Source organism: Bufo gargarizans, chromosome 5 (genome assembly GCF_014858855.1).
Source record: "Bufo gargarizans isolate SCDJY-AF-19 chromosome 5, ASM1485885v1, whole genome shotgun sequence".
Classification (NCBI taxonomy): domain Eukaryota; kingdom Metazoa; phylum Chordata; class Amphibia; order Anura; family Bufonidae; genus Bufo; species Bufo gargarizans.
The window spans coordinates 73,001,479-73,019,917 of record NC_058084.1 but is presented as its reverse complement, the minus strand read 5'-3'; the positions used below and the strand labels follow the sequence as shown (position 1 = coordinate 73,019,917).

General features: G+C 43.4%; 1 protein-coding gene across 1 annotated transcript in view; it reads left to right on the top strand.

Moving 5' to 3' along the window:
* The window catches only part of PAG1 (phosphoprotein membrane anchor with glycosphingolipid microdomains 1), a 63,002-nt gene extending 48,912 nt beyond the window's left edge, over positions 1-14,090 (top strand). The window contains exons 5-7 of the mRNA XM_044294141.1: positions 1,339-1,910; positions 5,161-5,220; positions 11,410-14,090. Coding sequence (XP_044150076.1) covers positions 1,339-1,910; positions 5,161-5,220; positions 11,410-11,763 — 986 coding nt within the window. The 3' untranslated portion in view covers positions 11,764-14,090. The remainder of the gene's footprint in view (positions 1-1,338; positions 1,911-5,160; positions 5,221-11,409) is intronic.
* The last annotated feature ends 4,349 nt before the right edge of the window (positions 14,091-18,439 follow it).

Below are 18,439 nucleotides of genomic sequence, written 5' to 3'. Positions count from 1 at the left end.
CATTCAGTTTATTTGCTGAACTATTATACAATGATCTTTGGCAGTGCAACGTTGTCACGGCCAAGATCGTCATGTAGTTCCAGCCTTAAAAGGGTTGTTTCATCTGAGACGTTGCCACCAATGTCAGATGGGTCCTGGTTCCACCCCTGGGACCTGAACCTATCTCCAAAACAGGACCCCCGACGTGGGCGGTGGCTGCGATTACGTGGTGCAATCACACATCATTTCTATAGGACACTCGCTCAGCTTTTTTCAGAATGAACTCCCATAAAAAGGAATGAAGAGCACACTGCGAATGCAAGAAAGCAGTGACCAGGAACGAACTTTCATAGGAATATTCATTACTGATCATTGTCCGGTTGTTGGATTTTCATGCAGGAATCATCACTGCTGTATGGGGATGAATGATCGCTCCTGCAATCATTCTTCCCCATACCGATTTATTGTTTGTGGGCAGCACATGTACTACTGACCTTTTTTATCACATAAATAATCGGATGAGCAGGGCATTTGTCGGGAACGAGTATTTATACCTAAATTTGTTCTGGTCCGTGTTAAAGGACCTTAATGTGTTTCCTAGTTCAAACCTAATACTTGAGTTTGTGATATTTAGGGTGGATGTTGTTTTTCATCCTTCTTACCTTAACAATTTTTGGAGTACATGACGGCTCACATCTTGACAGATTAGCATTTGATGGTGCTAATTTACACATCTACTCTGTGATTTTTTTTTCACACCAGCTATTATTATTTTCATTAGAAAACTTCATTTTTTTGAATCTCACGTCTCAATAGTTTGGCAGTATAAAGTGTTCCATACTTTATTTTCCATTTTCTCGTCCTGTTTTCTCCATTTTATTTGCTGTAAATAAAATCTGTGGAACGGCGCGGACAGCCATTAATATAACTGCCTATTCTTGTCCACAAAACTGACGAGAATAGGACAGGTTATATTTTTTTTTTTTTGCGGACCATGGAACGGAGCAGCGGATGCGGAAAGCACTCAGAGTGCTGTCAGCATCTTTTGCGGATCCATTGAAGTGAATGGTTCTGCGTCCGGCTCGGATGCGGACCCAAACAACAGTCGTGTGAATGAGGCCTTAGAAGGGTCCCTCCTTAGAAGCTGATCACAATAGGCCACCCTGCAATCAGCTGTGAAATACTGGCAGTAAATATTCCATTTTCCTGCAGCACCACCCTGGGGAAAAATTAGCCTTATACAGCACCACCCGTATTGAAAAAGGGGTTTCTCCAATGCACAGCCCCTTTAAATTGTATTCCCAGAATGTGTTTTACACTACTGAGATTGAGTTTGATGCAGATTTTGGTTATTTTCAGTCTCAGAAGACAGTGCCGCTACATGTGTTCCCACATACGAAGATGTGCAGAGCTCTCTCCCTGACCTGTGTGATCCTCAGGACTTCACTGGAAAGTCTATGAGATGCCCTCAGGCCAGAGAGTTGCCTCAGATACCTCCAGATAATAACTTGGAATCTGGAAATCTTGAAGAAGACGTGCCTCTGTATAGTGAGGGGCCCTATGAGGTACTAAAAGACAGTTCTTCCCATGACAACATCATTGAGGACTCTCTCTACGAGACTGTAAAAGAACTGAAGGATATCAGCTCATCGGCCAGCTCAGAGGAAAAGAGTCCCACCATGAATATGCAGCATCTAGCAAATGCAGAGTCTAAAATGGAGGTGATCGTTGAGTACGCCTCTGTGGACCATAATAGAAAGAGCCGTCAGAGTATTAACACTCAGAGTGCAGGAAGCACTCCGACCTATCAAGATGATGACATCCCCCCGCCACTTCCAAAAAAACTGTTGGACGAAAACGAGAATGTGCAGAGTAAAGAAACGGAGGAAGAAAAGCAGGAGCCAGAAGGAGGGGCAAGCACAGATTGCAAGGTGAGGACTCTGTTCTTATTGTAGGAGGTGATTCTCCTACCTTGCAGATGGCCATATCAACACTATTGCTCGTCTAATTGTTTCTGTTGTCTAGAAAATAATGGTTACATAGACTGTAATAAACATATATCACCATAAATGAGGGCCGGTAATAACACTTTCCATGGTCACTATGGAATATGAATTACCATGTTAAACTAAACTGGAGTAAGCATGGGGAATAGGATGCCAAAGGGAGAGATTCTTATAACATCAGTTTTCCAAAGATGAAGATTCAGGGCCTGTTACTCACAATCAGCAATCTGGCTGAGATGCACTGCTCTTATGACTGTAATGACTTGGTATATAAACTAAGCCAGTTTCCCTTCACACCAGTTTTGATGAATTTCCTCTATGGCTTCAGTCTACTTTTATATTGTAGAGACAGAATCAGTTATTTCTTCAAATATGTTCTGATCATTACTTAAAGGGATATTTCGATTTGAGGGAGTTATCCCCTCTCCACAGGACATCTACCTAGTAGATCGGTCAGGGTTCTACTCATAGCTCGCTATCATCGGCCCTCCCACAGAAATGAATGGAGCAGCTGCTTTGTCCATTTCAGAGTGCTGGGGGTCCCAGCGATAGGACCTCCACCACTCTAATAGTTATCCCCTATCTGTGGATAGGGGATACCAATCTCTAACCGGAATACCCCTTTAAAGGGAATCTGACACCTGCTTTTACCATTTTAAGCTGTCACTATCGCTATGTTCACTAAAGTACCTTATTTCCAGCAGTCTTCTTTTTACTTTATTTTGTTTTGTCCTTTTGATATAAAAGCACTTTTAATGATATGCTAATGAGGCTCCAAGGTGATGGCGTTTATTTAATGAGGCGTTTTTTTCCTTCTCCGGTGCCCAGTGACGCCCCCCTGCAGTGCCCAAGAACGCCTCCTGATCCTCAAATAACCTCCCACAGTCCCGGCAAACGGTTCCGCCCCCTCCCCACGTCATAGTCTACCTTCTAGAAATGCCCCGTCCTTCTTCCTGTCTGCGGCCAGAAAACTTGCGCAGGCGCAGTACCGCCTGCGCGATCATCAACCTCCTCAGGGCAACAGCGCTCAGGTTACATCATTGGGCTCAGCGTATGCCCAGTGAGACTTTTGAGGCTGTTGCCCTCAGGAGCTTGATGATCGCGCAGGCCGCAGACAGTACTGCACCTGCGCAAGTTTTCTGGCCGCCGACAGGAAGGAGGACGGGGCATTTCTAGAAGGTAGACTATGACGTGGGGAGGGGGCAGAACCGTTTGCCGGGACTGTGGGAGGTTATTTGAGGATCAGGAGGCGTTCTTGGGCACTGCAGGGGGGCGTCACTGGGCACCGGAGAAGGAAAAAAAAAACCCTCTTGGCACCTTGGAGCCTCATTAGCATATCATAAAAAGCGCTTTTATATCAAAAGGACAAAATGAAATAAAGTAAAAAGACGACTGCTGGAAATAAGGTACTTTAGTGAACATAGCGATGGTGACAGCTTAAAATGGTAAAAGCAGGTGTCAGATTCCCTTTTAATGCCCCTTAAAAATGCAGTCTGATCTGCAGGCAGCATGTTACAGAGCAGGAGATGCTGATCAAATTAATATACGTATTTATGGGAAAAGATTCAGCCTAATTTCTCATTTATATAAATAAAGGACAAAATCAACTAATCATCTGATCAACTAAGCATCCTAGTGGTCGGTCGCTACAGATCACGAAAACGCCCTCTTTATTTATTCTGTACCGGACTACTGAACATCACCAAGTGCCATACTCTGCTGTCTCCAGCAATCCCATACAGAATGAATGGAGAGGCAGCCCGCATGCATCAGGCCCCCAACGTTAATAAGACCTTAGATGAGACCAAAAAATATATCAACTCGCCTCTACTGCTCCGGATGCCACCACCGCTCCTGAGATCCAGCGCTCTTCTTGCCGCACTGTGCTGTAACCCAACGTCACACAGTGTGAGTTCACAGAGTGCACCGATGTCCCCACGGCACAGCATGCAGAGCCCTGCAGCAGAAGACCAGGGAGCGGTGAGTACAGAGCCCGCACATGCACCGCTGTATTCACCGCTCCCCAGTCCTGTTGTACTAGTGAGCACTTCCATAATGAAATCGCTCATTTGTATTTCCCCATAAGTCGCACTGACATTTTCCCCCAACTTTGGAGGGGTGGGGGGGTGCGTCTTATAATGCGAAAAATACAGGATTTAAATGACAAGTTTATACAGATTTTTATTTTTACATAAAACTATACATCAATCTGCTCAGCTCCTCCTGCTGTATACCATGGTGCCTGCAGATTGTACGGCATTTTCCTTGTGACAGGATCCCTATATAGTTTGAAAACGGCACAACTCCAACATGGTCTTAGAGGGTTTGTCTGACACATAAAGATTGATGTCCTGTACTCAGGATAGGTTATCAATAGCTGTTCTATGGAGGTCCGACTTCTGACACCCCCTTTGATCAACTGTTGGAAGAAGCAGCGGTGCTAAGGCTTCATCCTTGCTTTCTGACATCATGTCCATCAGTCACATGGTCTTTGCGCAGCTCAGTCTTATTCAAGTGAATGGCACTGAGCTGCAATACCAAGAACAGCCTCTATACAACGTACGGCGCTCTGCCTGATATACTAAAAAAAAGGCTGCAGTGCTTGTCTAAGCGCTGCAGCCCCTTCAAACTACTGGGAGTGTGGGAGTCTATCTTCAGGATAGCTCATCAATATTTAATCCCGGTAAAGCCATTAAGGAGATGCAATATATCATGATAACCCCTTTTGTGTTATTATTCTTGCTCTAGAAATGGAATTGCAAATGAGTTGGAACTTTAACCTATTTTATGATGAATCCGATATAGTACAATAGATTGCCAGACACTTACTGAAATTGCCAGGTTTTGTGATGTAGAATTCAGGTTAATTATGATGGATCCTCTGACATCTGGACATTGACCTTACACACAATGCAATTCAGGTAAATAAAGGCTTTTTTAGGGAAAGAAATGTAAGCTGGTTATTGGAGTAGTAATGATACGGTATGTGGCTTCTCCGTGGAGGCCCGCTCATGGACTGTGCACTTTACATATTAGCCTCTCTATTAGGATTTAGAGGAAAGCCTTTGTTCTGACTCTTCAGAGAATAACCCCCGAGGATTCAGGAAAGAATAAACTTTGCTTTAGCTCTTCACAGGGTATTGATTTTTTTTCTTTTCGCCCTCTTTTCTTTTAGAGAGAGAGTTGTATATCCTACAAATCTCGGGAAGAAGACCCCTGCCTGACTGAAGACGATGTAAGTATGGAGATGACACACGCTCTGTATGCTTCATCTAGGTTTCTTCCTCGCCTTGCTCTATGGAGGCATTAAAGTGGTTTGGATCCTCTTTTTAACATGATGAGCACAAAAAGATACTTAGTTATGTGCAGATGTAGTACAGCAGAATGTGTGACTTGGGCCTCTTTCACATGAGCGTGACGGATTGGGTCCGGATGCGTTCAGGGAAACTCGCACCATTTTGCAAGCAAGTTCAGTCAGTTTTGTCTGCGATTGTGTTCAGTTGTTCAGTTTTTTTCCGCGCGGGTGCAATGCGTTTTGATGTGTTTTTCACGCACATGATAAAAAAACTAAAGGTTTACAAACAACATCTCTTAGCAACCATCAGTGAAAAACGCACTTGCTTGCGGATGCAATGCGTTTTTCACGCAGCCCCATTCACTTCTATGGGGCCAGGGCTGCGTGAAAAAAGCAGAATATAGAACATGCTGCGATTTTCAGGCAACGCAGAACTGAAGCGTGAAAACTCGTTAGTCTGAAAGAGGCCTTAAAGACTCGCTGTACTGTCACACAATTTAATTTAATACAGAAAGTTGTAATTAGCACATTTCTAAATTGTTTCATAATAAAAAATAAATAAAAATATATATGCCTGCATCCACCTGGAAAAAAGTTGTAAAGTCATGGCCACTAGGGGGTCTCACTTCCACCTAACTTCCAGTCCACTGCCTGATATTGGGTTAGATGCATCACTAGTAACAGAGACACAGAGAGGGGGGGGGGGGGCAGAACTAGCTGAGATCTGACCCTGATAGGAGAGCTGCTTGTATGCGGCTTCTGAAGAGCAGAGAAGTCTGACCTCTCCTTCCTGATCAGCTTTCTGAGCTCCGTAGAAGAAAACAAACATAGTAGGAAGTAAGAGAAGTGAGGTCACTCGCTTGAACAGAAGGGAGACTCTCCCTACTTGGGAAAGAAATGCATTTAGTTTTGCAAGTGTAACAGTTAAAAGGGAATAATATGACAGGTATGTTTTAATCCGTTTGCTACCAGCGCCATAGCTGTACGGTGCTGCGAACTAGGTACAAAATACCAGCACAGTACAGCTACGGCGCGGTGTTCACCCGGTCCCTGAGCGAAATCGCTTGGCAACCGGGGGACTATGGCTTCTCAAGACGGCAGGCAGCCATCTTCCCTATGGGTACAGGGAGATTTCTGATCGATCGTTGCAATTGGCCGATTTCTGCAGACCGGCAAATCGCAGCTCCGGATGATTTTAAATTCATTCAGGAAGCTTCAGTGGGGTGGAACAGGGGTGACTGGGTCTGAACTTGTCAGCACCTGTCCCCCCTGGGTCAGGCAGGGGACACCAGTGTTTGGCGTCCCCTACCAGAGCTGCTATTGGCTGGAACAACGCTCCAGCCAATGACAGTGCTACAGCTGCACACGAAAGGGCTGAACTTCCCTGCATGCAGCCATTCTAGCTGGTGACTGTGGTGCACCACCACTGCGACTTCAACTGTTCCTGTAAAGAACAACATCATCTGGAACTGATTTGTTTTTTCCATTTGCAGCAGTTCTAGATCTCTATACCACCCTTCGTCCCTGTCCCTCCCCCCCCTTCCTTTTTTTACAGACTTCATTTGGTCTGTGCGTTAAAAAAAAAAAACTATTTTAAAGCTCTGCACAACTTTTTCTGCGTGCGAGCTGTGACTGCCAACTGCTGTTCAGTGCATACCTGCCTGATCAGCACCTGGGGATTATTTTTTTGCCAATTTTTCATTTTATTTGGTCAAAAAGAAGAAACTGTAGTTAGGGGTTATATATATATATATATATATATATGTATGTAGATATGTTACGTATTTTTTTTCGCTCTATAAGAAAGTGGGGGGAAAATGTTCCTGCGTCTTATGAGGCGAATGCTAATGAGCGTTTCTATTATGGAAGCCCTCATTCGCACCGGAGGACCTGGAAGCGATGAAGGCTCTGTACTCACCGCTTCCTGGTCCTCCGCTCGGCTGTGCAGTGGCTGCGCACAGAGTGAGGGCGCTCTGTGACCTCACGCTTTGCGCGCCAGTTCACAGCACAGCCAACAGCAGCAGGATGAAGAGCGTGGGCGGTGAGGAGCAGGAAGGGTAAGTGGTTTCTTTATTTTATAGGCATGGGGGCAGACGAGAGAGGCATGGGGCTCTTATCTGAGATCTGATTGGGGGTCATTCACATTGGGGTCTGATCTGAGGTCTTATTAACATTGGAGGTCTGATTGGGGCTGTGAGCTGAGGTCTGATGAAAAATTTCTTTCTTATTTTCCTCCTGTAAAACATAGGTGCGTCTTATGGGCCGGTGTGTCTTATAGGGCAAAGAATACGGTACATTTTTAGCCAGTGTTCACTTTTTAACCACTGTAGTGAATTTTTATACTACAGTTTTTGCACGCACACGCACGATCTGTGTGCGTGCGTGCTGCAGAGCACCGATAACTAGTGTGCTCATTTACATCTGCACATTTTATTTTTTTTGCTGTGAAAAAAGACCTGCAGTTAGTGGTAGGTAGTTACATATTATATATACTATATATATATATATATATATATCTATCTCAATTCAAGTTAGTGTCCGAACGCACAATCTACGTGCATTTTAAAACCACCAAGCACTGTAGGACAAAGTTCTCACTACACATCTTGAAATATTCCTTGTGGGGTGTAGTTTCCAGAATGGGGTCACTTTTTGGGGGTTTCCACTCTAGGGGTACCTCAGAGTGTCTTCATATGCGACATAGCTCCCAAAAGGCAATCCTGCAAAATCTGTCCTCCAAAAGCCCTATGGCGCTACTTCCCTTTTGAATCCTGCCATGCATCCATACATAATTTTTTGAGCACATATTGGGTGTTGGCGTATTCGGGGGAAAATGGGGAACAAAATTTGGGGTGCATTTTGTCCTGTTTCCCCTAGTGAAAGTGAAAAATGTGGGTGTAAAGCAACTTTTTCTGGAAAGAATTGTAATTTTTCATTTTCACAGCGAAGCGTTTCCTAAGTCTGTGAAACGTCTGATGGGTCAAAGTGGTCACTACACACCTTTGGAATATTCCTTTGAGAGGGGTGTAGTTTCCGGAATGGGGTCACTTTTTGGGGGTTCCCACTCTAGGGCCACCTAAGGGTGTCTTCACATGTGACATAGCTCCCAATTACCATTCCAGCTAAATCCACTCTCCAAAAGCCATATGGTGCTCCTTCCACTCTGAAGCATGCTGTGCGCCCATACATCAGTTTTTGAGCACACATGGGGGGATGTTTCTGTAAACTCCAGATTCAGGGTAATAGATTTTGTTTTTTGTTTGGCTGTTAACTCTTGATGTGTTGCAGAAAAAAAATAGATTAAAATTGAAAATCTGCAAAAAAAAAAGTGAAATTTTCAAATTTCATTTTCATTTAATTCTCGTGGGGCACCTAAAGGGTTAACAAAGTTAGTAAAATCAGTTTTAAATAGCTTGAGGGTGTAGTTTCTAAGATTAGGTGATTTATAGGTGGTTTTTAATATATAAGCCCCAGAAAGTGACTTCATAAACTGGTCCTGAAAAATTTAGGGTTTAGAAATGTTCTTAAAAATTTTAAGATTTGCTTCTAAACTTCTAAGCCTTCTAACGTCCCCAAAAAAGGTCATCTTCAAAATGATCCAAACATGAAGTCGAGATATGGGGAATGTAAAGTAATAACTATATTTGGAGTTATTACGATGTATTATAAAAGTAGAGAAATGAAATTTGGAAATTTTAACAAATTTTTGGTAAATTTGTTGTTTTTTTTATAAATAAAAAGGAAATATTTTGACTTGGTTTTACCAGTGTCATGCAGTACAATATGTGACTAGAAAAGATTCTCAGAATGGCCTGGATAAGTAAAAGCGTTTTAAAGTTATTACCACATAAAGTAACACGTCAGAATAGCAAAAATCGGCCTGGGATTTAAGGTGAAAGTGGCTCTGTAGTGAAGGGGTTAAAGACAGCTGTGACGTCCATGAGCCGGTTGCTGGAAACTGCTGTAATACAGAGTCCTCCACTGCAGGAACCACTCTGGCTACTAGAGGAGACTCCTCACTATCCATATGCCCCTTCTACTGATTCGTGTGCACATGGTGGACAGTTCAGTTCACAGAAGTCTGCGGAAATGATAGGACTGCATGAGACCAAGGGGCTTTGTGACATATTCTTATTGGCTGCATTTTTTATTTCAAAATGTGATCTCAGTTCTGAGATCTCGGGGACTAAAGCTGTTCGGGTGTGCAGTGTTGTAGCTGAGTCCATGGACCTGGTGTATGAATGGCCACACAGCCACAATCCATAAGATGTTAACCGAGGGATCAAATTGGGACATCCAGTGAATAAGGGCTCGTGCACAAGAACGTGTGTGCCCCGTGCCTGTTCTGAAGGCCACAGATAGTGGTCTGCAATGCACGGGCTCCAGCCGTGTGGCCGACGTTTGCGGATGCGGACCCATTCTGGAGGCACGGATCGTAGCGCTCCATAGTGATTCCGTGGGTTTCTGCTCCGTGTCTTGCGGATCGTGGACCCATTCAACTGAATGAGTGTGCATCCATAATACGGAGCGCTAGTGCCTGTATATTGCAGACGCACTGTATGCGGGCCCTTATAGAGTGGTATGTATATATATATATATATATAGTTATTTGGCTCATATATAGGGAATGCCACTTTCTGACCTCTGCTCAATGCCAGTCTAGCTTTCAGCTGGGTGATTGCCTGGTTGCCAGGTATATACAGTTTTAACAACCATTTTTAAATGACCTGGAACAAGTCGCTAGCAGCCGTTCCGTCTCAGATTTCTCAGGTCTTCAGCTCTAGGAATTGACAAAGAAGTGATTGCAAGGGGACTTCTTTATGTCATTGTTTATTAGATTTTTCCTACAAAAGAAAAACAAATGAATTGACTTATCAGAAGCATGTACTAATGACCCGTGCACAATAATACCAGAATAGATTAAAAATATATCAAAATTAATTAAAGCACAAATAAAAGAATATATCAATATATAAAGAAGGTGACAAAAAGGGGGCACAGATGTAATAAATCCCACTATACCCCTGCAGAACAAACACGGCTCAGGTGCAAACCAGACTCTGCCATTCCTTAGATATTGATATAAATCCCAGGCAGTGATCGCCTCTGGCCCCTATTTGATATAGCCTGGTCACAATTGATAAAGGTCTTATAGCACGATGGCTAACCAAGCAGCTAAAAAAGTATAAAGCCCTTAATATAATTGATAGTGTAATGCAGAGTATCACTAGCCAAGCACAATAACAAATGTGCAAAATCAAGTAAAATACACAATAATATTATAAATATATATCACAAATAGCGGTGATCGAAAAAGAATATCACCTAGTGCTAACACTGCAGCATAGGATCATAAATAAGGGCCGAGTGTCAAAGTATACAGATCAGCTACAATATTACCCATGTCTGGTCCACCTGGCCAATACCGATACCTCGACGCGGTTATCAGAGGGATGTGCCTTCACTTTGTGGGAGTCCAACCTATGGCACCCAAACCCATCATGAGAAAGAAGGAGCTACAGCTGTGATTTACTGCTGCACCCGCTCCTTTATTTTCCCTGCACATAGGTGTTCCCAGCCATGTTTTAAAGGGGTTCTCTGGGCTTTCTTGATTTGATCTTGATTTTGCTTTGTGCTGATCTGTGGAGGGAAGATAGTCTGCTCAGTGCTTACCCCTCCAGACCGGCTGCGGGCTCTTCTGCTAAGGTCCTGACCGGATTTGTAAGATTCTTCCTGCATACAGAAAGACGGTAGAATACATCCAGTCAGGACCTGAGCAGAAGAGCCTGCATCCAGTCCTGGCAGTGGAGATGATGGCAATGGAGTAAGTAAGTATTGTGCAGAGTATCTTCACAAAGAAAGATTTTTTTAATAAAACTTGGAGATCCCCTTTAAATGAATGGGGCCGGCTGCAGTTCTCTGCACAGCTGGGTGGCCGGGCCACCGGTATGCAGGGGCGCAGCACTACACCAATGCTGCAGCCTCTTCATTCTCATAACCAGTGGGGGGGTTCCAGAGGTTGGAAATCAATGGCATATTTGGGAAACCCCTTTAAATGATATTTAATTGTTTTATTATACGTTTGAACTTACTTGGACTGTGTTACTTATGTGAATTGTTTCCTTCTAGATTTCTGCCATGTATTCAAGAGTTTCTAGAACTGGACAATCCCTGAGACTTCAGGAAGACCTATCCCATTATTCCTACATCCAAGACGTTGAGCTCTCACCAGCGGCCTGTAATGGTACATATGCGACGGTCAGGGATATTGATAAAAGCCCCAACCTCATTGGCTTACCAGCTGCAATGGACATGGTAAACGGTGGGCCCGACCCTGAATATGAGGCCATTGCAGCATTAAGTCATGAAGAAGACAGGACTATTACTTTCTCTCAGTCTTGTCAGGGGGTTCTCCAGCATGGTGAGAGTGACTATGAAAGTATTGGGGACCTGCAACAAAATGGAGACTACACTAGACTTTGAGGAATGCGAAAATAAATGTATTGGGTTTTTCGCTAATAGAGCACAATCCTTTCAATGGGTAGTGATCATATATCCTACCTAGTAGTGGACTGACGTCAGAGAGAAAGCACACGTTTGCATACAAAGACAAAGTCTCCCTGCTGCATGCAGACATTTGCATATTTTTTTATTGTGCCATTTATTTTATTTTTTTAATGTTGGAAATTTGCCAAAAAAGCTGGATGACCCTGCACTTGAAAAATTTCTACGGTACTCCTGTATCCTATCCTTTATAGCAGGGCAAAGAACCAACTTCAAAATCAGCAATTTTTACTTGTGTGTATCTTAATTTAACTTGACATTTTTATATTGTTGAAATGTTGTTCTGAGCCTGTGCATTGTATGATATTGATGACCCGTTTCATAGGTTTTACATGTGTTTTGTGTCACTCAGTATTTCCATAATTCAATTTAATTTCTGCCTAGAAGGAGGTTTTCTGAGCGATGGAGTCTGACTACGGATGTATGGGGTCCAGTGCACTTACCTGCCTTCATGTCTGTCATTGCTGTGGATATGTATGTGCAGGCAGATAACTTCTTAGAATGGGGGTTTAGGGGCCCGTGTAATGGATCGCAGTCTCAGAGGTCAGATCCCCATTGATTCCACTGTTCACATCTAATTTGTCTGTTGAAGCCTGTATTACACTGCGCAATTTTTTTACCAGATGATCGCTAACGAGCGTTCATAGTAACGCTCGTTAGCGATCATCTTGCAGTGTAATACGGACGTCGATCCAGGAAAGGCGGGCAATCCAAATATTTTGACATGTTAAAAAATTGTTTGCAGGTGGCAGATTGTGGTGTCTAATAACAATCTGCCGCTGGCAAACCACTATACAACATGGGGACAAGCGATGGCATACCGATCACTCCTCCTCATGCTGCAGAGAAGATCGCTGCATGTAACAGCAGCGGTCTCCTCGCTAGCGAGCAGGCGATTTCTGGGAGGGAATGCTTCCCTCCCAACACTCGTCCCCCACATCGCTGGTGCATCTGTACCTCTTCTGCAAATTAATGCAAATGCAGCAGAGCTAACACACACTGGGTGAGTTATCACATCTAGTTAACTCGTTATGACTTTGTTAACACTGCTACATCCATAAGCCGTGTAACCTCTCCGGACAGGTCTGCTTTACTAGATAATTGTATTCCCCTTGAAAGAACAAGTCAGGGACAACTGGGTGTTACATGCTATCCAATTAGTGCTGAGAGATTCGCGGTGTGTAGGACACGGTGTATATGGTACAAAAAAAGAAACTGCATGACAAAATTGTTAAAAAATAAATAAATAAAAATAGGCATGATCCAGAATCATAATTTTGGGGGAATTCATGAATTTACTAAAGCAGACATTTTTGGAAAACTGACAGGTCCTCTTTTTAATAGGTGGGAAACCTCTTTAAAAGGGCTTTCCAAGATTGTAATACTGATGACCTATCCTTAGGATGGGTCATCAGTATCTGATCGGTGGGGGTCAGACACCCGGGACTCCCACCGGTCAAGTGTTTGAGATGGCAGCGGCGTTCAGCTGCATTGAAGTGAATGGTGCGGCGCTGCGATACCAAAATGTACAGCACTGTACTTGGTGAGCAAGGAGAAGGCCATGGCGCTACTGCGAGCTCTGGTGCCTTCTCAAACAGCTGATCGGCAGGGTCCCGGGTGTCAGACCTCCACGGAGTAAAATATCTTGGAAAACCCTTTTAGCTATTTTTGGACAATTATGGATGATGGTTATTAGAGGGAAGTTTGATCTATGAAGGGGTTGTCTGGCCGTAGATGTGCTTCCTGTTGAGTGTGGGTACTTTTCGGGGCTTTCTGCTGGTACTGTATAGTGTACTTTCTTGATACAGGATGACCCAGCATTTCTAGACGACCTCCTTTGAGTGGAAATGTTGAGTTTGATTTTTATTTTTTAAGACATAATTACAATAATTACAATGTTGAAGTTCTCAATGTCTTTATAAGACAGGAAAGTATTATAGAAGTAAAGTAACCTTGTAGAGTGTGTCCTCCCCGCATTGTGGTTCTGTGTAGGATGTGCTGATACATGAAATGGTACTACAGTACAGTAAGTGGTCGGTGTTATAATAATATTGCTGCACAAAGGATAAAAGCTCCAGGATGCATGTAGATGTCAGTATTAATGGTGATCATATATTTTCACGCCCCCTCCGCTTTCAGCTGCTTTGTGTTGGACAGAACTACTTTAGGCTTACATTTTATTGACCCCTTTAGAAGACTTCTCATTCTAAGGGCACATTGGGGGGGGGGGGGGGGGCATTACTAATCAAACTGCGCCAGGATTGTGCCTCAATCTGTGCCAAAAAAACTGGCAGACCGGCCATGTGCTGCATTTATTAGGTGTTATAGACACTATTTTTCCTTGAGAGAAATGGGGCGTAGCGTAAGACGGGACAGTGTGCCACAAAGCAAGGCCTGAGGCACACAACTTTTTTGCGGATCCATGTGGCCGTTCCACAAACTACAGAACGTGTCCTGTTCTTCTTGGTACTGTGGACAAGAATAGTCCTTTCTATTGATAGGAGTGAGAAAAAAACGGAATGGTATCCATTTTTTAGCAGATGTTTTTTGCAGACCGAAATACGGACACAGCCGTGTGCATGTGGACTAAGGCAGCGAGACAATCTGAACCTTTGGTGCACTTTTAGACTGTCTAGCCTGTTTTTACTGTCTAAATATTAGACTGGATTAGTAAATCTGCCCCACTGAGTCATTCATTTTGCAGTCCCCTCTATTAAAGGGGTTATCAAACCCCTATAATGACCTCTGCCCTAGCCCCCCGCCCCCCAATGCCCGTCCCCTTGTATACATTATACCTAGCTGCTTCCCGACATCCACATTACTCCTGATCTCCGCACAGCCGCCGATGCATCTCCCCGTCACGTAGATCAAAACATCCGGCGACGGGGGGATCAGCCAATAGCAGGCCGTGACAAGGACAAGCATCCCTAGCATCGCGCGACGGGGAAAAACAGAGGAGGCCGTGCAGGGATTCGGAGCGACGAGGGTGTCATTATACAGGTTGGATAAGACCAAGAAGCAAATCCAGACTGGCTTTGGGGGATTGCAAGCATTTAGAGAATTAATTGGGCGACCATTTATTGCAGGGGAAGCTGTCCAATCCCACACTGGACATCCCACGCCATGACCTGTGCCTGCCAGGTGGCAGCTCAAGTAAATGGGAGCTAAATACCAAATACAACCTTTGGACAAAAGTGGAGCTTTTTCTGGAAAAATCAAACCACTCTGTTAAAAAAAATAATAATATCTCCATCCCTTCACAGGTGACTGCAGATGAATATTAGATGATGTGGAGCTGGAAATGAAGTCTCCTTTCTTCTGCATAACTTCTGTAAATGTTCATTTTCTAGGACATGATTAGGACATGTTCTATATTGCTGCCGTTTTCCCCTTTTCATGCCTTTCACAGCACGAGTCTGGCGCACAGGTTGAGCGATGCTGCTCCAGATTTCACCCGATGTAACAGCTGGGTATGACTGGCACCTTTCTGTGCAAACTTTTCTTCTGTAATGTAGGTGCCATACAAGATTAAAGCTCCTGAACCCCAACTGGGCTCCATTTATAATACTTGTGTCTTTCTATGTGGTACGGTGTCTTCAGGCACCAGAGATCAGGTACGACTGCTACTTCTGCTCCGCCTATAGCCGTCCTCCCTATCCAACGGTTTGCTTAGACACATAGCTGTGCTTCACCTGACTAAAACGCTGTTTTTATTTTGTTGAACCGAAGCTGCGTTCCCGATTTGACACTTTTTCTTATTATGCAAATTAGGCCTTTGGTGCAATGAGGGCATCACCATTGCTCTCGTTGCACCCAAGCTCTACACCTTTCTGTGTCCAGCCCCTCCCTGGCTGTTTTGATTAACGGGGACAGGCAGTGGCAAAACAGCCAGGGAGGGGCTGGCCACAGAAATTAGTGGTGCTTGGGTGCAACAAGAGCAATGGTGGTGCCTTCATTGCACCAAAGGCCTAATTTGCATATTAAGAAGAGGTATCCTAACTTGTGAACGGATCCTCAGATCAACAAAAGTAAAAAGCATATTAATCAGGTGAACCACAGCTATGTGTCTGCGAAAAAAGTGTGATAGGGAGGTCGCTGGTGTGAGATTCTCTTTAAAAAATGCTGGTCCCTTTAAGGGGAAGACTGAGTGATAATGCTGCACAGTTTCAGGAATTCCATAGTAAAATTTCAGTCGCCAAAATCTTATATATATTTTTTTTTATGATGTTTGCCAGTATTGATGCTGCTTCCTTCATGCAGGGGAGATACCATAGCCTGTCTATAGCTATGTGTCATCAGACTGTACAGGATTTACATCTGCAGTGTTTTTTTTTTGTTTTTTTTATTATTATTATTATTCTTGTCTCATTCTTCGCCTGCACATTAAAGGAAATTTTGAAATCTCTTAATTGTTCTTTGTCTCTAGTCTTTGTGTCTGATTTGTTTATAGGAGGAATTCTGTATCTCACACTTCGCACACTAATAAAAAAAGATGTGGGTCAGCGACAATGGTGCAGCTTAGATTGGCTGTATGTGAATACGGTGCAGACGTTATACCTTCATTCATACTAGTGTAGTACATAGTAACATAGTTTATAAAGCTAAAAAAAAAAGACATCTGTCCATCCAGTTCAGCCTGTTATCCTGCAAGTTGATCCAGAGGAAGGCAAAAAAAAAAAACTGAGGTAGAAGCCATTTTCCCCATGTCTCCAATCAGGCAATCAGAATAACTCCCTGGATCAACGACCCCTCTCTAGTAGCTATAGCCTGTAATATTATTACACTCCAGAAATACATCCAGGCCCCTCTTTGGAGTCTTTTAGTGAACTCACCATCACCACCTCCTCAGGCAGAGAGTTCCATAGTCTCACTGCGCTTATCGTAAAGAATCCATTTCTATGTTTGTGTACAAACCTTCTTTCCTCCAGACGCAGAGGATGTCCCCTCATCACAGTCACAGTCCTGGGGATAAATAGATGATGGGAGAGATCTCTGTACTGACCCCTGATATATTTAGCCATCTTTTGATGATCTTTCTGGATACTGTAGTTCATTCATTCCAGTTATTACTTTAGTTGCCCTCCTCTGGACCCTCTCCAGCTCTGCTATGTCTGCCTTGTTCACAGGAGCCCAGAACTGTACACAGTACTCCATGTGTGGTCGGACTAGTGATTTGTAAAGTGGTAGGACTATGTTCTCATCACGGGCATCTATGCCCCTTTTGATGCAACCCATTATCTTATTGGCTTTGGCAGTAGCTGCCTGACACTGGTTTCTACAGCTTAGTTTGCTGTTCACTAAAATTCCTAAGTTCTTTTCCATGTCAGTGTTACCCAGTGTTTTACCATTTAGTATGTACGGGTGACTTGCATTATTCCTTCCCATGTGCATAACCTTACATTTGTCAGTGTTAAGCCTCATCTACCACTTCTCTGCCCAAGCCTCCAATCTATCCAGATCCCTCTGTAGTAGTATACTGTCCTCTTCAGTGTTAATTACTTTACACAGTTTAGTGTCAACTGCGAAAATTGATATTTTACTGTGCAAGCCTTCTACAAGATCATTAATATATTGAAGAGGATAGGGCCCAATACTGACCCCTGAGGTACCCCACTAGTGACAGTGACCCAATCTGAGTGTGTACCATTAATAACCACCCTCTGTTTTCTATCACTGAACCAGTCACTTACCCACATACAGACATTTTCTTATTTTATATACTAACTTTTTATGTGGCATGCTCCATTGATTTCTATGGAGTTCTGAGAACAACCAAGCTAGTGAGTTGTAGTTTCACAGCAGTTTGCGTGCTGGAGGTTGCTGACCCCGGTAGTAACTCCTGTAGGACACAACAGCTGCAGTGTCATATAATAAGTGAGATTAGAGTCTTCTGGTTTGTACTATTTTACCCTTTATAGAAAATAACCTTCTAAAATGTAAATTTCTCAGAGCTGACCGTTACAGATACTAAAATGTGCATCTATATTACAGCTGTAAATCCCAGTCTGGCTGGGATTTGCACCTGTCATGTGGACACCAAAATGTACCTACATGATGGCTGTTTGAAAGAGGCCTTAAAGGGACGTAACAATCTCCTTATGTGTCTGTGATGTGTTTTTGTTTTTTTCCTTACAATATCACAGTTGCAGGCCATAAAAAATAAAACAGAAAAGCAGAGTGTTTTTTTCTTAGGCTGCAGCCATGTCTTCTCCCCCTTCCTCGTCTCCTTCGTATGCTAGTGCTCATGAGCCAGGACGTTTAGGTCCAGGTGGTTGGGTTTAGGCTGCATCATTTTTTGCTCTACATAGTTAGTCCGGCCATTTTGTTGGAAGGAATCTCCTAGTTACTAATAGTACAAAATAGATTTGGTAAGAACACGATCCGTAGTGCCATTAGTACATATACATAGTACCAGCCATAAAACATACAGCTGAATAGCTAATCTGCCTAGTTATGCTGTGATAACTGGATGATTTTACTAATTTATGACGTAAAGTCATGATTTTATTAAAGACACGGAGGCGAGTATTGCTATATCTTCCTTTACTACAAAACCACAGCAGCAAAGAAAAAACTTAAGAGATTAGCATATCTC